Source organism: Rana temporaria, chromosome 3 (assembly GCF_905171775.1).
Source record: "Rana temporaria chromosome 3, aRanTem1.1, whole genome shotgun sequence".
Classification (NCBI taxonomy): Eukaryota; Metazoa; Chordata; class Amphibia; order Anura; family Ranidae; genus Rana; species Rana temporaria.
Window position 1 is genome coordinate 66,241,117 of NC_053491.1, and position 23,369 is coordinate 66,264,485.

At 44.1% G+C, this 23,369-nt stretch overlaps 1 protein-coding gene across 2 annotated transcripts in view; it reads right to left on the reverse strand.

Annotated features, from left to right (window-relative positions):
• Positions 1-23,369, reverse strand: part of MYO5C (myosin VC) — a 212,488-nt gene that overhangs the window by 130,639 nt on the left and 58,480 nt on the right. For both annotated transcript variants that reach the window (XM_040342694.1, XM_040342692.1), the window contains exons 3-7: positions 18,079-18,241; positions 5,167-5,311; positions 3,634-3,790; positions 2,890-3,033; positions 2,710-2,791 (exon numbers count right to left, since the gene is read on the reverse strand). In XM_040342694.1, coding sequence (XP_040198628.1) covers positions 2,710-2,791; positions 2,890-3,033; positions 3,634-3,790; positions 5,167-5,311; positions 18,079-18,241 — 691 coding nt within the window. The remainder of the gene's footprint in view (positions 1-2,709; positions 2,792-2,889; positions 3,034-3,633; positions 3,791-5,166; positions 5,312-18,078; positions 18,242-23,369) is intronic.

Sequence of the window (23,369 nt, forward strand, 5' to 3'; positions counted from 1 at the left end):
TGGTTTCAACGTTAACGTAAATGGCGTCTAGCGCCATTCACGGACGACTTACGCAACCGACGTAAAATTTTCAAATTGCGGCGCGGGAACGACGGCCATACTTAACATTGGATACGCCACCTAGGGGGCATGTTTATCTTTACGCGGGGTATCTCTTACGGAAACAACGTAAATTCACTACGACAGGCAAGCGTACGTTCGTGAATCGGCGTAACTAGTCATTTGCATATTCTACGCCGACCGCAATGGAAGCGCCACCTAGCGGTCAGCGTAGATATTGCACCCTAAGATACGACGGCGCTGGCATGTTTAAGTGTATCTCAGTTTGAGAATACACTTAAACATACGACGGGCTTAGATTCAGAGTTACGTCGGAGTATCTGCTGATACGCCGGCGTAATTCTATGTGAATCTGCCCCTTAATGTTCATGGAGTATACATGTTTTTTTGCTCTTTCCCATGCTCCTTTGCACATTTTCCAGTTTTCAAAAGGCAAAGTTTTTTGTTTTTTTATAGAATGTGGTGGAACTCCATTCAGCCACCTTCTGGGCCAGATTCACAAAGGAAATACGCCGGCGTATCTACTGATACGCCGGCGTATTTTCAAATTTGCCGCGTCGTATCTTGATTTGGAATTCTCAAACCAAGATACGACGGCTTTTGGCTAAGATCCGACAGGCGTACGGCTTCGTACGCCTTCGGATCTTAGGTGTAATTTTCCGGCGGCTGCTGGGTGGATATCGCGTCTTTTTCCAGGGTCGGGTATGCAAATTAGGTGATTATAGCGATCCACGAAGATACGCGCGTTCGTCGCAATCTCTTACGTCGTCGCTAGTCGGTTTTTCCCGTCGTAAAGTTAAGGGTGCTTTTTCATGGCTTATATTTAGAACAGCCATGTTAAAGTATGGCCGTCGTTCTCTTGCCTGGTGCTAATGTCCTCACTGGATGATCTGGATGGAAAATACTAGTGCCAAGTCAGCCGGTAAGAAGTGCATTTTGTAGAGGTAAGCATGTGAAAGATAGTGGAGCATTGCAGGGGGAGGGTGGCAAAGGTGAGTGCTGGGGTGTGTGTGTGCACAAGTGAGATGTGGATGGGGGGTGTACAGGCAAGGTGCTGTGGAAGAGGGCTGAATCTCCCCCTGACTCTACGCGTAATGCACTACTGAACCCTGCAGTATGTGCATAATGCACTCCTTAATCCTCCACTATGTGCATAATTCACTCCTGAACACTGCACCCTGTGCGTAGCCCACTCCTGAACCCTGCAATCTGTGTGTTGTGTATTACTGAACCCTGTGTGTTACACACTACTAAACCTTGTACTCCTGGTTTTATTTAACAAAGCCATTTTATGACCCTCCCACTTTTTGGGGGTGGGGTGGACATGAGTTCCTGCACCTATTCTGTGACTAAAAAAGCCCTGGCTAACACATTTCCAGTTGTTAGTCTTTATGCCCAAGACTCTGGGACTGATGTGAATACACATATGCACCTTTTATCCAGCTAGGAGGATCCAGGAACAGACATAGAATACATTGGGGACTTTAGATCACGAGGGTTGATACACTAAAACTGAAGAGTGAAAAATCGGGTGCAGCCAGTCAGCTTCTAACTTCAGCTTGCTCAATTAAACTTTGCTCAAGGAATAAAAGGAGTAGAAGGATGATTATATCTTTAACCCCCCCTGGCGGTATTCCCGAGTCTGACTCGGGGTGAGATTTTTGAGCTACGGTCGGTAAACCCGAGTCAGACTGGGGCTCGCCTCGCTGAATCCACAGGCTTGGTTTACTTACCTTGTCCCTGGATCCATTGATGCCACCGCGCTGTGTGAGCGAGCGGGACCTTGCTCGATTCACACAGTGCCTCTGTGTGCCGCCGATCTCCGTTCCCTGCGACGTTACGACGCAGGGGGGCGGAGAACGGCGCCAAATTCAAAAAGGTAAACAAACACAATACATACAGTAAACTGTAATCTTATAGATTACAGTACTGTATGTAAAAAATACACACCCCCCTTGTCCCTAGTGGTCTGCCCAGTGTCCTGCATGTACTTTTATATAATAAAAACTGTTCTTTCTGCCTGCAAACTGTAGATTGTCCATAGCAACCAAAAGTGTCCCTTTATGTCAAAAATGGTTTTAGAGCAGCTAGAAAACAGCGATAATAAATTATAATCACTTGCAGAATTGTGCGATAGCGATTTGTGGGGAAATTCGTCATAAAAAAATTAAAATAATGACAGCGACAATTCTGCAACTGAGCAAATTTCAGTGATTTTGAGTTGATTACATTATTGAATAATTTTTATTATAATTATATTATTATTTGTTATAATTATTTATAATTATTTATTATATTATAATTTTGTTTTTAAAAAAAATTCATACCCGGGATGCCTACTAGACTCCTGTTTGGTCAGATTTAAGTGAGTTGTTCCTAAGAATTACAGGCCTACAGTAAAAAACGCCAAATTTCCTTGCAAATAATGGTACCGCTTTCAGCACCTAAAATCTGAAATAATCATACCGCCAGGGAGGTTAATATTGGCACAGGCATAACAGCCAAAATATATTACAATGCTGGTTCCTCAAAATTGTCTGGAGCCCCAGTTTAAAAAAGCATGTTACATAGTTAACCGGTTGAAAAAAGATAGTCCGTTCAGTTCAACCCAAAAAGAGAAAAAAGGAAATCAGCGGATTTTATACATACTCAAACGAAGGTTCTTGAATTCAGGCTGGGAAGCTGATGCACAGAGCTGATAAAATATGTGATAATTCCTTTCATTTTCTGACTAAACAAAAAAGAAAATATACTTTAAAATCGACGTAAACTAAAATTCTGTGCATAAAATATATATTTTCACATCAAATTGCGCTTTGTTGTTATTACCTGAAACACTACTCTGGACTTCTCGAGAAGATAAGTTCTAAGATTCGCACCAATTATTTGGTATCTTTTGTCAAAACTAATTTCAGTGTATTTTCCGAATCGGCTGCTGTTATCATTACGCGTAGTTTTTGCATTTCCTATTGCCTATGAAAAAAAAAAAGCAAATAAATATAAAACAGAAAAAACTTGATGAATTTATGGAAACATCGACTAAATGAGACTCCGATAAAAAAAAAACGAAACATTATTTAACAGTATTAGTATGTCATACCTAAACAAGAGATTTATAGTAAATATGTCTGCTATAGGTGTCCTAGGAATTCAACTAAAATTTGCAGTTTGAAATTTTAAAATGTAATAATAATTACGACTGGCTGGGAAAAATTACCTCACTGTAACGAATAGTGAATACATTACATGAGAGCTGGCACAGATAGAAATATGCTAGTAAATTATTTTGTTTGTTGGGTGCAAAATAGTTTGTTGGTTTAATTAGAACGCACATTTTATATTACATGGTCCTTAAAGCGGAGTTCCACCCTAAAGTGGAACTTCTGCTCATCCGATAAATCGACACCCACAATTCTTAAAAAGGAAAACAAAATTTTTTTAAACTTCGGAAAGAAAGGATGATAGCTAAATATCTTCTATCACCGTATATCCCAACCATAAAAATTGGAATGTACTCATATAATATAAGAATATATCACATGACATAACAAGTCCTATATTCAGCCATATTACCTCTGTTATTGGGTTGGATGCCAGTACTCTGTCCTCCACATTTGCTTTACTGTTTGATTTACTGACTGTGGCAAAGTAGCGCATGGCATATCTTGCTGACACTGTCTTTCCAGCTCCAGATTCTCCACTTACAATAATGGACTGATTCCTATTTTTCCTGGTCATTGGACAAAATGCATAAAAAGATAAGTAATAAAAATGTATAATTTTCCTACTCTATCCACAACTAAAAAAATGTCACACAATAGAAGATGTAACTTAGCTGGAACAAATAGTGCGTGACTGAGTTATAGTAACATAATTAGGACAATAAAATATTATTTCCATGCAGTGTTGAAAAGACAACCACTACTACCCTCAATTATTCACATAAGAGTGAAATATACTATTACTAAGGTAAGAGCCTTGCTTGCTTAATACAGAGTATTTCCCAGAAAAATGGAACCCCATGAGCAGTGTAACGGTCAGGGGTTAACGCCGTTATGATATTCCATTCCACCAACCCAAGACAGCTTCCGACACTCCACAATCCAGCAGACAGGACCCATTGGATTTCCCCCCAGAATAACGAGACACAGCTCTGTTCTCTGGTTCCAAACAGACAGACACTTTAATGGTAAACTTAGGTTTCTTATATACAGTTGGAAATCATGCTGCAGTAAGAAAAGGGACAATGACACACTCCATCCACAACATCACACAATGGGTGCTAACGAGTCCCCCTCAATCCACATCTTAGACAGACTTTCTGACTCCGCGATAAGCTATTCTCACCTGCTACACAATCCACATTCCTTTAGTGAACATAAGTCAGACGTCTGACCTTTAGAGTGTGTTAACTCACAACACATTTTAGCATCAATAGAACTTTCACACAATACAGGGTTAGTTAGCATAGCACCATGAAATATCTTAGGAGCCAGGCTTAATTAACACAATAGACAATAGAATGCAATCACAGCAAGATTTCATCACTACAGCCAGGTAGCTGGAGGTGATTCACATCAATTAACATCTCAACAGTCTATGTTCCACATTGAAGGAGACACTCTATTGACCTGTTTTGTTCAGAATGAACAACTTGTAATATTTCAAGATATCCTGCAATACATGAATTATCATTACTGTCCCATCTCATGTAATCCATGATATCAGTTCTCAGTCATCCTATGCCCCTAGTGGACATAGGATGACCCTAGACACAAGAGTCATTGGTGAAGCTGACACAGGAGTACCCCATATCCTTCAAGCGCCTCTGGGTCCCACGGGCCATACCGTTACAAGCAGTGATTGATTAATTGTACCATGGGCCCGGGGCTCCTATCAATTCATGAGTCACCCACTAGTACAAGCAGATCGTGCATAAGTCTCAGCATACATGGAATTTGTGTTTTGCTGCCAATGTTTTGTAGCAGCATCCATAGAGCCTAGAGACTCTCATACAAACACTGTAGAGTAAATTACAGGGTCAAGATAAAAAAAAGTCTTCTTAGGATTAAAAACCTTGATTTATTTTAGATGTCCCACAAATACCTGGCCATCTGTTTGTATGCCTCTTCTGCAACAGCAAATATGTGTGGGTCCATGTCTCCCATATTTTGTCCACTGTACGCATGGATAATTGCATCTCCGTAAATTCGAAGTTCTTTATAAGGATTGATTGCAACCAAGATAATACCTTCAGGAAAAAGGTAAATTGTTACTCAATGACCACATTTAAGGACAACAAAAGGACAATAAGTTCACCGTCTTTTCTGTTCTTATGAAAATGTAATCTTAATGCGGGGGTTCCCCCTATATTTTATTCTTCTAGCATAAAATTTGGCATAGTAGCGCGAGCTACAGTATGCCTGTCTTAATTTTTTTATCCCCGTACTCACTGTTATATCGTACATAGAAGATTCCGACTGCCCACGGGGAATGGGCATTCCAATCCAGACGGAAGGTGATTGACGGCCGGCTCTGGCGCGTCACGCTTCTCCGGAAATAGCCGAAATAGGCTTGGCTCTTCACGGCGCCTGCGCATAGTCTGTGCGCAGGCGCCGTGAAAAACCGAGACCTACTCCGGCTGTCTTCGGGGAGCGTGACGTGCCAGAGCCGGCCGTCAATCACCTTCCTTCTGGAAAGGAACGCCCATTCCCCACGGGCAGTCAGAATCTTCTATGTACGATATAACAGTGAGTACGGGGATAAAAAAATTAAGACAGGCATACTGTAGCTCGCGCTACTATGCTGAATTTTATGCTAAAAAGTTGTTCTGCAGGGTGAAACACCGCTTTAAGGACCATGTATGGTAACTTTCTACTGACACAGTCCGACTTGCCCAGAGATGGGCTTAAAAAAATTATTTGTGTCCGAGCCACTGGGAGGCTAGTCAACTAGAGGTGCTGCCACCCGTGTCATCCTGTCTGCCTGGTGAAAATAATATAACATGTGCATTCTAATTGAACCAGTGGGAGTCTGTTCATCTTGAAGTGCTGTGTGTCTATGCCAGTCTTTCCTTCTGATGACAACTTTCTATATCCAAGACTGCTACCAATTGTCTATACATTTGTTCCATAATTGTAAAACTGCTGGCTGTGTCAGTGCGTCTTCTTGCTGCCAAGTCTTATATAATTTACATTCAATTTTATCTGGGGATCATAAAATAGTGCTACAAACTCCAAATGATGTATTTAGACCTGGGTGAGGTCCAGAGTCAAAGTAAAGAATAGACATAAAGTCAACGGTCCATCTTCATTCCCCTACTGTATATATCGTTTGCCAGGTTCCAAACAAATTAGGTGATAATATAGTGAGTTAAGCATGGAAGCTCCATCTCTGTTCCACTGTTTAGAAATAATTAAAATGATATTAAAGATCAATGTTCTCAGCTAATGTCATGTTCCCAGATAATGAAGGGATGTTTTCTGAAACAAATTGGTTCAGCATAGTTAGCTTCCCTAATTTCAGGAGACATTAAAATCAACTGCACCCCTAAAAAAATATGAAAAAAAAACACCTTCCACATCAACTCCAATGCATTTAGACTAAATAGCGATATTTTTGTCAAGATTTTGATGAAGCAAAAACCCCCAATTTCTCGCGTTCATCCGACCGCCCAATAGAGAACAGCGGGGCGGACACGGACCTATCCTCCACCTGCTCAGCGGGGAAAAGCAAGGAGAACCTCTGCTGAGCATGCAGATGTGCATTACGGAGTCCACCCCATGTGAAAGGGGCCTTGGGATCTTAGTTTTATACACGTTCTGCTTTCAGTTTAAAATGAGATGTGACTATAGGCTGCATTCACACCTGAGCATCGGTCGTTCGGTCGTTTTTTCCGGCGTTTTGTCGCGCGTATTCATGCTTATTTGCGCGTTTGCATACAGCATCGTCCGGTGTTTTTGTACTTCGATGTTTTTTATTTTAGCAAATAGGAAAAATTATCATCTTTTCATCACTTGTTGCTATGTTGGTAGTTTTTTTAATCTTCTGCCTGGGTAAAAATTTCTATTGATTAAAGCGACAAAACGCCCGTAGCAAACGCTCGTTGTCGCGCTAGTCGCTTGAATCGAGCGTTTCCATCACTTTCTATGGGAAATGGAAACGCTCAAAAACGACCAAACCGCCCGATATGCGTGACAAAAAAGGGTCCGGAACTTGTTTGAGCTTCAGGCGTTCGGCGTCAGGCGTATTGGCGTAGAGATGTGAACCATCTCCATAGTGAATAATGTATTTTTTCCCCTCTAGCGTAGTTGAGCGTCGTGCTTCAGGCGACAAAACGCTCAGGTGTGAATGCAGCCTAAGGCTAGGTTTACACTTGTGTGGATCCTGCATGAATGGGCAGCCGTATTGTGAAAACAACATGGGGGGAAAGTCCCCTTTTTTCAAAACGCAGCCGCAAGGAACCACATGGTGCTACAGCACCATGTGGTTTCACACATCGTAAAACCGAGCCATGTTTTCCAATGTTTGGGGGTACTATTAAGAATTAATGGAACCTTGCGCGTCGCTAAAGAGCACTGCATTTTGCCTGAAGGTCAGGGAACGCATGGGTATTAGCACGCATTCACCTGACCCGCATATGTGTAAACCTAGACTAATGCCTCATACACGCGACCGTTTTTCCTGTCTGGAAAACTGCCATGACAGCTTTTGGTTGGCAAAACCGCCCGTGTGTATGCTCCATCGCAGTTTTTCCGACGAGAAAAACTGCAGGGAAAAAAAGAGAACATGTTTTCTTTTTTCCCGCCGGGATTCCCAGAATACTTTTTCCCATCGGGAAAACCAGTCGTGTATGCTTTCCCGAGGGGAAAAAAACGTGCATGCTCAGAATCAAGTATGAGACAGGAGCGCTCGTTCTGGTAAAACTAGCGTTTGGAATGGAGATAGCACATTCGCCACGGTGTAACAGACTGAAAAGCACGAAGACTGAAAAGCGCAAATCGTCTCTCACCAAACTTTTACTAACACAAGGATCAGCAAAAGCAGCCCAAAGGATGGCGCCGTTTGAATGGAACCTCCCCTTTATAGTCCAGTCGTATGTGGTGTACATCACTGCGCTTTGGACGGGCGGTATTTTGCCTGAACGTGTGTATGAAAGGCAGGCTTGAGAGGAATCCCGTCGGGAAAAACATTGTTTTTTTTCCTGCCGAGAAATTATTATGCCTCGTGTGTACGAGGCATAAGAATCCAGCTAAGGGGCAGATCCACAAAGCGAGTATGCCGGCGTATCTACTTATACGCTGGCATACTTTCAAATTTCCCGCGTCGTATCTTTGTTTTGAATCCTCAAAACAAGATACGATGGCATCTGGGTTAGATCCGACAGGTGTACGTCTTTGTACGCCTTCGGATCTAAGATGCAATTCTTCGGCGTCCGCTGGGTGGCGTTCCCCTCGTTTTCCGCGTCGAGTATGCAAATTATGCATTCTTTTACGTTGTCTCTAGTCGCCTTTTTTCGGCGTATAGTTACAGCTGCTGGTTGGTGGCGTACTCAATGTTAAGTATGGCCGTCGTTCCCGCGTATAATTTAAAAAAAAAAAAATTGTTTGCGTAAGTCGTCCGTGAATCGGGCTGGACGTAATTTACGTCCACGTCAAAACAATGACGTCCTTGCGACGGCGGAAAATTTAGGGACGGCGCATGCGAAGTTCGTTCAGCGGGGGGACGCGCTTCATTTAAATGAAACGCCCCCTACTCGCCGATTTGAATTAGGCGCCGTTACGCCGCGAGAGATACACTACGCCGCCATAACTTACGGCGCAAATTCTTCCAGGATTCAAACCAAAAAAAGTAAGTTACGGCGGCGTAGTGTATCTCAGATACACTGCGCCGGGGCAGATCTTTGTGGATCTGCCCCTATGTGTTTTTGGTTTTGACCAGGAAGCATGGCCTGGCTTCCAAAAATCAGACTTGGTCCTTTAAAGCTTTATTTAGGACACATCTTATTATATTCTCAATATGAATTAATCATTGTAACAACATGAAAAATACTGTAACTATTAATATCGCTACATCATTGTTCCTTCCAAAATATTATTTTCTATATTTTTTTACTTATGTTTCTAAGCAATATAATAAGTATCAGCGAAGTTCTAAGGGTTTAAAAAAACATTGCATTTATTTAACAGAAGGGAAATAAAATATGTCTAATTTATCATATGGGATCCCACATTTCACTGTATTCTACTGTATAATATCAAGACGAAAAGGCTTTCAGTTAGCAAGATTTGATGGCACTTATTAAAGGATTTGGGTTAAGTGTTTTTAGTACCGTAATGTTTTCTTGTCCCAGTTCTCCAGCAACGAATCTGAAGACTCATTCTCAGTGGGACATCAGTTAGCCTATACTAGGTATAATTACTGAATGTATATTATCTGTACTGTACCTATATGAATGCCCTGCACAGCACTATTTAACCAGCACTGGCCACAGCTGGACTCCCATATGTGCCCATGGCTGGTCTCTTTCACATGGCCACTTACATACAGCCACTGGATTTTTGCATCAAAAGTCAGCAGATTTTTGTGGCTGAAATGACCAGGGCATGTAAAAGTTGTTGCCGCTCAGCCTATTTAGGCTCCATTCACATCTATGCGACAACGGTGTACGGCGTACGCGGCGTATTTTGCCGCGAGTGTGAAACTTTTTTTTTTTTTTTGACAAAGCATTTCCATTGCTGTCAATGGGCGAACGCCAATGTCGCCTGAAAAAAAGGGTCCGGGACTTTTTTTCAGGCGACAGGCGTTCGGCGTCTATGAGATGTGAACCATCTCCATAGACAGCAATGGGAATTCTCCCCTCTAGCGGCAGAAGCGTCCGGCGTCGGGCGTTTTGTCGCATAGATGTGAATGGAGCCTTAAACTAACGACAGGATGGCAGTGGCCACCACCGTTCGCATGTAACAGCACAGAAAACGGTTACCTATTGGTGCATTTTAAAAACAAGAGGTTGGCCATACGGCACAGGCATGATGTCACCACCCCTCCTCTCCACCTTGTCCAATCAGAGAATACTTTGCATTATTTCATAAAATGCACAGCATTATCTGAATGGCGCCTGTGCTGATTGGCCAACCATGTCCTCTACAGTGATTTTCTGCTTTTAGAGCAGGGTCTCCAATCTATCACTTTAGGAGGGGCCGGACTGTGGTCAGTTGGAATAGAAAATGCCCTGGCATCAGTGGGACTGGGAGTAAACAATGCTCCATCTCTGGTATTAGTTAGAAGAAAAATTCCCCATTAGTGTCAGTGGAAGGAATAGTGCCTTGTATCAGTGGGAGGAGTAGTGCTCCAAGGACCGGATAAAAGTAAGCAGAGGACCACATCCAGTCCATGGGCCACAGTTGAAAGACTACTATCCTAGAGGGATCCTACAGGTATGATATATATATATATATATATATATATATATATATATATATATATATATATATATATATAGTTATAGTTACCTTGGTCCAAACCAATGTAAAAATGCCATACCTGGAATTCTTATTTAATCTACTTTTAGACTTCTTTAAAATGAATGTACAGGAATAACCAAACGAAAGAAAATGAACATCAAATTAATCAGCAAGACTTTACACTTAATCAGGGATTACTTATTACAGTATTTTCCGGCGTATAAGACGACCTTTTATGCCGGAATTACACAGCCAAAAACCGGGGGTCATCTTATACGCCGGATGAAGCAGCTGCCCAATAGATATCAGCCCGCCTGGTGCTCTGTAAAGCTGTATGTAATTTAGTATATGCGCCGCTCAGCCAATCCAGGTGGGCAATGCACTCTGTTGATGACTAGAGCCTGCGAAGCCTGCTCGGATTGGAGTAACAACCTCTGCCAATCCGAGCAGGCTACATTATGTAACCTGCTCCGATTGGCAGAGGTTGTTACTCCAATCCGAGCAGGTTTAGAAGGCTCTGTAGTCATCAACAGAGTGCATCGCCCGCCGGGATTGGCTGAGCGGCGCACATACTGAATTACATAAATTTTTTCAGAGCACCCGGTGGGCTGCAGCCTCTTATGTCGCGTACACACGACCGGTTTTCGGGTTGTAAAAAATGACATTTTTAAGGGTCTAGAAAAAACAAAGTTTTTTTCCACTCGATCGTTAAAACGGCCTTGCCTACACACGATCGTGAAAAAAAATGCTCTAGCAAAGCGTGGTGACGTACAACACGTACGACGGCACTATAAAGGGGAAGTTCCATTTGGATGGTGCCACCCTTGAGGCTGCTTTTGCTGATTCCGTGTTAGTAAAAGACGATTTGCGCTTTTCAGTCTGTTACAGCGTGATGAATGTGCTTACTCCATTACGAACGCTAGTTTTACCAGAACGAGCGCTCCCTCATAACTTGCGCATTTTTTTCACGTCGTTAAAGCCCACACACGACCATTTTTTACGAGGTTAAAAACTACAACTTAAAAAATTAGAGCATGTTCTAAATTTTAAATGCCCATTTTTTTACATCGTGAAAAATGCTCTGGAGCCTACACACGATCGTTTTTTAATGACATAAAAAAAAACGTCATTTTTTACAACCCGAAAAACGGCCGTGTGTACGCGGCATTAGTTTTTAAACGGTATTACCGCACAAGGGGGTCATCTTATACGGTGAGTAGAGCACAAAACCACCGTTTTAAACTGAATATTAGGGGTCGTCTTATGTGCTCAGCCGCCTTATACACCAACAAATACGGTACATGGAAATACATTTGTTCTTTATCTTCTTATTAAATGCCTAATCATGGTATTTTACCTGCCATTGCTCTAGTTTTGGCATTTTATGTCATCTCCCTGCACTGTTTTATTAATTACGAAGGATTGGAAACAACACACCCGCAGAAAGAAATCTAATTTTAGCCCAAAACTGTAACTAAATTGTTGACAAGAAAAATAATCCTCCAGAATTAGATTACAAATCCCGTAATTACTTCACCTTAAACCTAACAACAGTGTGAAAATGATAATGTTTGTTCAGGTGTATTGGTTTAAGAGTTCTGCAACTATTTATTTATTGAAGTTCAAGTGAGTTTTTTTTGTTGCGCTTATACAGGAAATGCATGTGAAAATTTCTGAAATGTGACTTAAAGTGGTAGTAAATTCTGTACTACCACTTTTACCTACTGGTAAGCCTATAATAAGTTAAAAAGAATATCTCCTAAACCTGTAAGGTTTAGAAGATATTCCCCTCGCAATGAGCCACTGACTGCAGCGGCGCATGCGCAGCGGAGATCCTCGGCTAAAGGCCTGGCAGCCGCCGGACCTTGCCGGAAAGAAGTCTCCCGCGTGCATGGAGCGGCAATACCCGGAAGACATGCCGAGGCAAGATGACATCTCCCTCGGCATGGACCAGGTAAGTTCCCCACGCCTCGTTCTAAGGTAAGTATTTCATAATAAGCTAGTATGCGGTGCATACTAGCTCATTATGCCTTTTGCCTTTCAGATATGTAAAAAAAAAAAAAAAAAGCTGCTGCGTTTTTACTACCGCTTTAAAGTGCTTCTAAAGTCTAATAAGGCCCCATGTACACGGGACGCTGCTAACCGTACATTCAGAGGCAGTTGGACGCTTTTTTAAACTGCTCCTGAACTCATTCAATGTTAACCTATGTGACCTTGTACACAGTCACGTTTATTGCCGTTTTTAGGCATTTGCGTTTAACAGCGTTTCTTTGAAAGCAAAAAAAACTGGTTCAGACGCAGAACATTTCCACGTTTCAGACGCCAAATGCGACTAAACCCGGTAACCCGCGTTTAGCAGCGTTTCGTTTATAGGCGTTTTTCGTTTTTGGCCATTTAAAAAAAAATGTTTAAACGCCTCTAAACACAAACGCTGCTAAACGCGGCAGAGCACTGCTAAACGCGGCATGTAAACGTGGCAAAACTGACTTTTTAAACGTGGATCACTATCTGTCAAGTTTAATCATTTTGGAGCAGTTGTCAAAACATCCCGTGTACATAGGGCCTTATAGTTTTTTTTTACCTTAATTCATTTTGTGCATTAGGCTAAAAAAACTCCCCACTGTTTCCCCTATCCCCCTATAGAGGCTCTGTTCCTCTGACTACGCCTTTTCGGGAGAAACATGTTCTGAAGAGACTGCCCCGTGACATCTACACGCACTACACACGGCGATGTGGAAGGCAGATGTGTTGTTTCATGTTACGCATGCGACTTTGCCTCCTGTCATTTTAAGACCCCTTTCACACTGAAGCGTTTTTACAGCGTTTCAGCGTTAGAAATAGCGCTCTTAAAACGCTCATAAAACGCTCTCCATGCATCTCAATTGACCCTTTCACACTGAGTCCTGCAAGCTGGATCTTTGGAGTGGCTTTTGGGCGCTGAAAAAAACCGCTCCAAAAACGCCCCTCTCCATTGAAATGAATTGAAAGCGCTGTAAAAACGCCTTACCCTTTCACACTGAGGCGTTGCACTGGCAAGGCGTTGAGAAAAGTCCTGCAAGCAGCATCTTTGGAGCAGCTTTTGGGCGCTGAAAAAAGCACTCCAAAAACGCCCCTCTTCATTGAAATTAATTAAAAATCGCTGTAAAAACCCCTTCACACTGAGGCACTGCAAAAACGCCCTAAAATGTTAGGGTCTTAGTGGTGCTTTACCAGCACATTGGGATTGCAGATGAGGCTTAGCTTGAAAAACGCTCGAATAACGCTGTAATAACGCTCGAAAAAAGCTTGAATAACGCTCGAAAAACGCCCCAGTGTGAAAGGGGCCTAAGTACATTTTTAATAAAGTCCAATTGCTTTAATACTATAGGATGTATTCCTCCTTTCTTCACATATCTCTGCTGAGAATATTAATTTCGAGATTTCTATGTGATCATGACAGCAGGATATCTTCTAACTGCCAAGCAGCCAGGCACATATCGACTTCTGTGGGAATCCATGTCTTCCGAGATTACTGTGTGATCGTGTTAGCGTGAACTTCTCTAGCTTATAAGCAGCCAGGCGCCTATTGATCTCTATGTTGGGATCTTTCTTTCTGGTAAGAAGTGTGTAGATACCGGTGGAGGTGTGCTGTATTTACCATTGTCTGTTGTGTGAACACTGCTAGGGACTTGAATTACCGTATATACTTGAGTACAAGCCGAGGACCTAATTTTACCACAAAAAACTGGGAAAACGTATTGACTCGAGTATAAGCCGAGGGTGAGAATGCAGCATCTACTGTAAGCGTTAAAGTGGGTCAACAATGCCCATTTGCACGCCTCACTGTGCCCATTGCAACCTCACTGTGCCATACCTCACTGTGTCCATTGCAGTCTCACTGTGCCATACCTCACTGTGCCCATTGCAGTCTCACTGTGCCATACCTCACTGTGCCCATTGCAGTCTCACTGTGCCATACCTCACTGTGCCCATTGCAGTCTCACTGTGCCATACCTCACTGTGCCCATTGCAGTCTCACTGTGCCATACCTCTCTGTGCCCATTGCAGTCTCACTGTGCCATACCTCTCTGTGCCTGAGTACCTGCAATCTTGACAGGCGTCCATTTTTTAAAAGTCGCGGCTTCCTCTTGGTGTTCTGTTCCATGATAGGCATTTGACACTGTGTTCCGCCTATCACGGAGGTCCTCTCATCCTCAGACTCCGTTTCCCAGCAGACACTGTGTTCAGTGTTCCGCAAATCACGGACATTCTTTCATCCTCGAACAAGAGGACGTCCGCGATTGGCAGAACACTGAACACAGTGTCTGCTGGGAAACTGTCCGAGGATGAGAGGACCTCCATGATAGACGGAACACAGTGTCAAATGCCTATCACGAAACGGAACACCAGGAGGAAGCCGCGAGTTTTAAGAAAATGGACGCCTGGCAAGAATTCAGGTACTGACTCGAGTATAAGCCGAGGGGGGTATTTTCGGCCCCAAAAAAAGGGCTGAAAATCTTGGCTTATACTCAAGTATATATAGTACGAGGCGGATCCTAAGGCCCCGTACACACGGACGGACAGTCCGCTGAAAACGGTCCGCTGGACCGTTTTCAGCGGACATGTCCGCCCGGAGATTTCTGTCTGATGGTTGTACACACCATCAGACAGAAATCCGCGCGCAAACAATACGATGACGCGGCGACGTGGGCGGCCTTGAAGTTCAAAGCTTCCACGCATGCGTCGAATCAGTACGACCCATGCGAGGGATGGCGGTCGGTCGGACATGTCCGGTGAGTCTGTACAGACGACCGAACACGTCCGACGGACAGGTTTCCAGCGGACAGATTTCTTAGCATGCTAGGGAATTTTAGTCTGCTGGAAAAAGTCCGCTCGGCCGGGAATCCGGTCCGGTCGGCTGTAGACACGATCGGATCTGTCCGCTGAAACTGTCCGTCGGACAAATATCAGCGGACAGATCCGGTCGTGTGTACGGGGCCTTAGAAGCACTTTTCACCTGTGCGACTCTTTCACTTTGATTTGTTACCCCACGTGCACATTATTTAATTTATTTAATTTATATTTATCTATGATTGATATGTATTTTACAATTTCCCTGTTTTTGGCCATTATATTTTGATTGTTTAAAAAATGTTCTTAAAAAGGACAGCGCACTGTGCTTTTATGGCTCATGAACATAGGCGTGTGCAGGGGGTGTGCCTGGGCACACCCTAACCACTATTTGCAGTGGCTATGCCCAGGCTTCCCCTCCCCTCTTGTTGGCCCTGCAGTCCCGCTGGCTTCCCTCCTCTCCCCCCAGATGCTGTGGGGGGGGATGTTTCAGGATGGAGAGCAGGGGAAGGGGTTAGTAAATATGCAATTTACTAGCCCTTTCCTTTTCAAAATGAACACACTTGCTCACTGTGGCCATTCATAACTGAAGCATGGCAAACTGTGTTTACTATGCTTCAGTTTGTGAAAGAACAGGAAGTCGCTCAGCGCAGAGCACTTCCCATTCATTCACTGTCCAGTGCAGATAAGGCTGTAGAGAAAGGCATGAGTGTTTGAGTTTTGGGGTGCACACCCTAATGCAATAGGCTGCGCACACCTATGCTCATGAATCAAGTTGTGACCTGGAAGTTAAAGAAGTTGTAAAGGAAAAAAAAAAATTGCCTAAAATGAATGTCTGCAAGGTAGACAGAATAGTGTAATGATTCTGTTAAAAAACGAGTAAATACCTATTAAATTCCTTCATCTATATCACCTCTGGCATTCTAGTTTCTGTTCTCTCATTCACTTCCTGGTTTGCGGCGCTCGTTCGTGTAAGAACTACATTTCCCAGTATGCATTGCGGCACGCCCAGTAATTCAAACCTCTTTGAAGTCTCTAATGCCGCGTACAGACGGTCGTTTTTTGTGATAAAAAAAAAAACGATGTTTTGAATCATGAAATAAAACAACGTTTTTGAAACTTCATTTTCAAAAACGACGTTGCTTACACACCATCGTTTTTTTAAAATGCTCTAGCAAAGCGCGGTTACGTTCAGCACGTACGACGGCACTCTTTTCCATTGAAGCTAGCCTTATAACTTGCTTCTGAGCATGCGCGGGTTTAGAAACGTAGTTTTGAAACGTCGTTTTGCCCACACGCTATCATTTTCATTGACACAAAAAACAACGTTTTGAAAAACGACACAAAAAATTCGAGCATGTTCGAATTTTTTTTTTGTCGTTTTTCAGAAGACATAAAACGAAGTTTTCCCCACACACAATCATTTTAAATGATGTTTTCAAAAACGTCGTTTTTTTTCATCACAAAAAACGACCGTCTGTACGCGGCATTACACGTAGAGAGCGTCCTGCCGCACAGATGTAGTTCCCAGGAGGGGGTGAGCACGTCACTGACCACTGCAGTAAAGCCTCCCGTCACGGTGGTGAGTAACAATCAGACAAGCAGAAAGTGAACAGAACAGAGAAGAAATAGAGCAACTTCTGAGCAAAAACGAACAATGAGGAAGTGAAAAGAGGAATGTCTGCAGGTAAAGGATGCTTATTATGAAAAAAAAAAAATTCCTTTACAACCCCTTTAAGTCTACTGCCCAATCTGTGTCACTGCTTCTGCCTCATTGCCTTTGCTGTGGGACAAAATTGTTAACTGTTCCCTATGGCCCAGATTCTCATACATTAGCGTTGCTCCTGGGCAGCGTAATGTATGAGCTCTACGTTGCACCGCCGCAGGTTTACAGGTTTAAATCCTGATTCTCAGAACACTTACCTGTAAACTTGCGGCGGTGTAGCGTTAGATTGCTCGGCTCAAGCCCGCCCAATTCAAATGGGGCGGGCACCATTTAAATTAGGCGCGCTCCCGCGCCGAGCGTACTGCGCATGCTCCGTCGGGTAAATTACCCGACGTGCATTGCGCTAAATGACGTCGCCCCAACGTCATTTGCCTAGATGTATACGTAAATGGCGTCCAGCGCCATTCACGGACGTCTTACGCAAACGACGTAATTTTTATTCAATTCGACGCGGGAACGACGGCCATAGTTAACATTGGTTGCGCCTGCTAATTAGCAGGGGCAACCTTACGCGTCGGGTACGCTACGCAAACGACGTTAATTCGCTGCGTCGACCTCGCGTATGTTCGGGAATCGCCGTACTTACCTCATTTGCATAGACGACGGGGAAAAGCGACGATGCGACACCTAGCGGCGGGAAAAAAATTACTTTTAAGATCTGACAGCGTAACAGCCTTACGCTTGTCAGATCTAATGGGTACCTATGCGCAACTGATTCTGAGAATCAGTCGCATAGATACCCGGGGCCAGATGAGGTGTTACGACGGCGCTAATGGTGTTGCGCCGTCGTAACGCCTTTGAGAATCTGGCCCTATATCTCTAGGTGAGGCCATCATCTGAAAACATACATCTGATTATTTGAATATGAATGATCATTCACTCGCATTCCTCTGCTATTGTGAACAGTAAAGCCAATACCCAGAGGAATGCAAGTTAATCATTTTCATCTTTTAAACCATGAAGAAAGCTTCCAGCAGCTGTGACCCAATGTTTGCTTACCACTGTAGGTGTAGATAAGTTTGGACTCCATGAATCGCACTTTAAGGTTGTGGAGAACAGCTGGCTCATGCAAGTAACTGAGAGCGGTGAGGTCATTTTCTCCAACAAGAATGTCCGGGTTTCTGAGAGGCGGCAGACTCTTCTCAATTATGTATTTAATGTCCTATAATAATAACAGGAATACATCTTATCCACATTCATTTATTCTGCCTCTGTTTTACTACTTCTCAGAGAGATCTGTCCATAAAAATTGGTCAAAAATGGACGTAAACTCAAAATCGATTGTTCAGTATGTTTGGCATCATGTCTCATTGTATACAACTTTCTTAAAGTGGAGGTTCACCCAAAAAGTTAGGGGGTAATTCACAAAGATCCGGCGTTACGTAATTTTTCCTATTTAAGTTACACTGCCTTAAAATTTCTCCCTAAGTGCCCGATCCACAAAGCACTTACCTAGAAAATTTTGGCTGTGTAACTTAAATTCCGCCGGCGCAAGGCGTTCCTCTTTTCATGGGGGCGATTCCCATTTAAATTAGGCGTGCTCCCGCGCCGGCCGTACTGCGCATGCTCGTGACGACATTTTCTCGACGTGCATAGCGCGAAATTACGTTACGCCGAGCTTTGTGGATTGCGACGGGTCAATAAAGTTGCGTCGGGAAAAAAAAAGATACGGCGGGAAAAAAAAATTTCAAAACAAAAAAAAAATCGCGTCGCTGGACAGAAGGGTCTGTTTTTACAAGGTGTAAACAGTTTACACTTTGTAAAAGCAGCCCTAATTTTGCGTTTGCAAACTAAAACTTACGGAGAAAAAACGAAGCGTAAAAGCTTCGTGGATCTCCGTAAGTGCTAATTTGCATACCCGAGGCGGCATTTCGACACGAAATGCACCCAACGGCGGATGCGGTACTGCATCCTAAGATCCGGCAGTGTAAGTCCCTTACACATGCCGGATCTTCTGCCTAACTATGGGATTCTGTGGATCAGTTCCATAGTTAGAAACAGGGATACGACGGCGTAACAGCAGTTACGCTGGCGTATCCCTTTTGAGGATCTGGCCCTTAATTTTTAACATTAGATTACGGCTCATTTTGTGAAGGGGAATCGGGTGTTTTTTTTAAAAATCGAAGCTGTACTTACCGTTTTAGAGAGCGATCTTCTCCGCCGCTTCCGGGTATGGGCTGCGGGACTGGGCGTTCCCATTTGATTGACAGTCTTCCGACGGTCGCATACAGCGCGTCACGATTTTCCGAAAGTAGCCAAACGTCGGTGCGCAGGCGCCGTATAGAGCTGCACCAACGTTCGGCTTCTTTCAGCTACTTGTGCCGCGATGTATGCGACCGTCGGAAGCCTGTTAATCAAATAGGAACGCCCAGTCCCGAAGACCATACCCGGAAGCGGCGGAGAAGATCGCTCTCTAAAACGGTAAGTACTGCTTCGATTTAAAAAAAAATACCCGATTCCCCTAGACAAAACGAGCCTCAATCTAATGTTAAAAAAAAAATTTCGGGTGAACTCCAGCTTTAAAGTATTAATAAACCTTCCATTTAAAAATAATTTCCTCCAGTCATTTGCGTTTAAACATTGCCTAGCGTCTGAGCCCTAAAAAAATCAAAACCGTCCGGCATCGCAGCCCAACGTGCCAAAATGCACAGGCAACCCGGAGCCCCATGAATAGGTTATTTGCCAGCTTCTTCTCCAGGGAATGATTGTCAGCTGTATTCAGAGAGACCAGCTATAATTTAATGCTGGTCAAGCATGAGCTGGTGTAACTGGCACAAGGAGTCATGGGACATGTAGTCCTGCTGCTGGCAGTTATGCATCTGTTTGATAATGTTTACAGCGGGCACCCTCCCGGTCAGGCGTTCAGGGGGCGGAGGTGGGGGCAAGGAGGATGCAGTTTGTCATGTTTCCAGAAGTAACTGACTAGGGGCAAATTTAAAAAAGAAAACATGCTGGTATATCTTATATATGTTATTAGGGATGATTGGAGAGTATTTATGCTAGGAGGGGAGATTTAGAGTAGGGGGAGATGATCTGTGCTTGGAGGGGAGGGGGGTTTATACTGAGGTCATAGGTGGAGACAGAGGATTTGAGCTGGGGGGAATGGGGGGGTGCAAAGATGGGTGCAAAGATTTGTGCCAGGAAGGGGGATTTCAGCAAGGGGGTGACTTTGTATTGGGAAGAAGAGGGATTTATGCTTGGGGGAGTATGCAGATTAGTGCTCTATTATTTTTTTTGGAGGGGGGATTTTTGTTGACAGATAGTAATACATCTGTGGGGTGGGGGCACAATTTGGCACGTTCGCCCTGGGCTCTAGATGACCTTGTCCTGACACTCGCTCCAGTGTATGGGGAGTTGTGTGGAACATAAAGGTGAACTAGATCTGGGGTTTACATACACTGATTAGATGTTCAGCATGGAGATTTTCTCATATAGACCACAGATTCAAAGAACTAAGAAAATAGAATAAAACACATGGGCCCGGATTCAGAAAGATGAGCGCATCTTTCTGCGGGCATAACGTATCTCCGATACGTTACGCCACTGTAACTTCGGGCGCAAGTTCCGTAAGCAGAAAGAACTTGCGCCCTTAGTTACGGCGGCGTAATGTATGTGTGGCGGCGTAAGGGGATGTTGTCTACGTGTTTTATTTAAATTTAACTTGACCCCGCGTTTTTTACGGTTTTTTTTAACGGCAAATGCGCCCGTGAAATATCCCAGTGTGCATTGCTCCAATGTACGCCGCAAGGACGCATTATATTCGACGTGTACGTAAATTACGTCCAGCCCTATTCGCGAACGACTTACGCAAACAACGTAAAATTTTCAAAACTCGGCGCGGGAACGACGTCCATACTTAACATTAGCTACGCCTCATATAGCAGGGGTAACTATACGCCGAAAAAAGCCTAACGTAAACTACGTAAAAAAATGCGCCGGCGGGACGTACGTTTCTGAATCGGCGTAAAAAATACCTAATTAGCATATTCCTCGCGTAACTATACGGAAGCGCCACCTAGCGGCCAGTGTAAATATGCAGCCTAAGATACAACGTGTAAGACACTTACGCCGGTCGGATCTTAGGGAAATCTATGCGTAACTGATTCTCTGAATCAGGCGCATAGATACGACGGCCCGCACTCAGAGATACGACGGCGTATCTGGAGATACGCCGTCGTATCTCTTTTCTGAATCCGGGCTATACAGTGGGGGAAATATTTATTTGAGTTGAGAGGTATCTTGATATAGCGCTGTCTTACCCCGGAGGGTCCTGATGCGTTTACACACATACACATACTAGGGCCAATTTTTATAGCCAGGATCTGATTAACCTACCAGCATGTCTATGGAGTGTCAGAGAAAACCCATGCAGGCACAGGGAGAACATGCAAACTCCAGGCAGATGGTGTCGTGGTCAGGATTTGAACCAGTGACCCCATTGCTGCTAGGTGAAAGTGTTAACCACTATACCACTGTGCAATCCTACCAAGCTATTCCTGCTTTGTAATGTTCAGCATGGAGCAGGGGAGTAACGTTTAAAACTATAAACACTGGGGCAGATTCGGGTACCTTTGCGCAGTTTTTAAGGAGGCGCAGGGCAATGTTTTCTGCGCTACCCGCGATTCACGGAGCAGTAGCTCCGTAAATTGCGTGGGCGCTCCGGCTAAATGCCCGGCGTAAGCGCGCACAATTTAAATGATCTCGTAGGGGGCGGGAATCATTTAAATTAGGCGCGTTCCCGCGCCGATCGTAGAGCGCATGCTCCGTCGGGAAACTTTCCCGATGTGCATTGCGGCAAATGACGTCGCAAGGACGTCATTTGCTTCAAAGTGAACGTGAATGGCGTCCAGCGCCATTCACGATTCACTTACGCAAACTACGGAAAGTTCAAATTTCGTGACGCGGAAACGACGGGTATACGTAACATTGGCTGCCCCTGCTAATAGCAGGGGCAGCCTTACGCGAAAACCGCCGTACGCAAACGACGTAAACTGCGTACGCAGGGCTCGCTTAACGTTGTTAATCGGCGTTAGTATGCAATTTGCATACTATACGCTGAGCACAACGGGAATGCCACCTAGCGGCCATCGCAAGAATGCAGCCTAAGATATGCGGGCATAAGAGCCTTATGCCACGCATATCTTAGGCTGCAGTCGGCGTAACGAGGTTCCTGAATCAGGAGCATTCGTTACGCTGGCGCAAGTAAGCAATTGCGCTGCGTAACTATGGTTACGCAGGTGCAATTGCTCTCTGAATCCACCCCACTGTCTATACTGTGCTGGCAGCTCTTCATCGTCAGTTGTAATCTGATAAAGAAGCTGGCCAGCTGCATTGTAAGGTAATGAAAGAATAGCTTAGGGAGTTTGTGAACCAAGACACTGTGAGTCTCTCCAGAAATGCATGAAATTGGCTGAAAGGCCTTCTATTTAGAAACATTTGTTGGCTCGGTTTACATCGGTGCAAGGCGGGAACGCTGAAAATCCACTGCGGGTTCCAGCATCGCACCTGACTCGCAAGGCAGCTGACTTTTCCTTATCCGAACCACTGTGGGTGTCAATACAGAGTTATTGACACCCCCAGATCAGATCGCATATCGCAGTGCGAACTATCAGTTCGGACATGAATCGTATCGCATGGGTGTGAACACCTATGCGATCCGATTCTGGTTACGAAACAAAAAAGGGTCCTGCACAACTTTGGTCCGAATGCAATGCAAATTCAGCCTTGCAATCTGTATGGCTGAATTTGTATCACACAGACATCGAATGTGATTTGCACTGCAGTGCGATTCACAAGCGAGGTCGCACAGCGTACTGGTGTGAACCGAGCCAAAAAGTAAGAACCTCCAAAGGTTGATAGGGGTTCCTTGAGCTGTGGCTAATTGACTTCCTATCTTAAGGTGTCTGCAGAGTTCTGGGGTCAACGCAACTTGGTAGAGTTGCATGAAGCCAAAAATCTTTTAAGTCATTGGTAGGGATTGAATTTTGGGTACCACTGTAGGGGCTGCCTTATTCCGCATGATGACCACAAATGTAAGGAGCTTTTTTTTCACTGACTACCAATGAATTGGTTTTAGTAAAAGGTTCCTCAATACCTGAAAATGATTTCAAGGGTTTCTCTGAGGTAAAAAGGTTGAGAAAGACTGTCTTAAATCCTAAGGAAAATGGGTGGATCCCCTGGGATGCCTGCCTGGGAGAGGGGGGGAGAGCACCGCTGGCGGGGTTGATTGGGAGCCGTTCTCCCATCCATCGCCCCAGGGGGAAGAGAGCATGGAGCAAGAGGACAGCCGT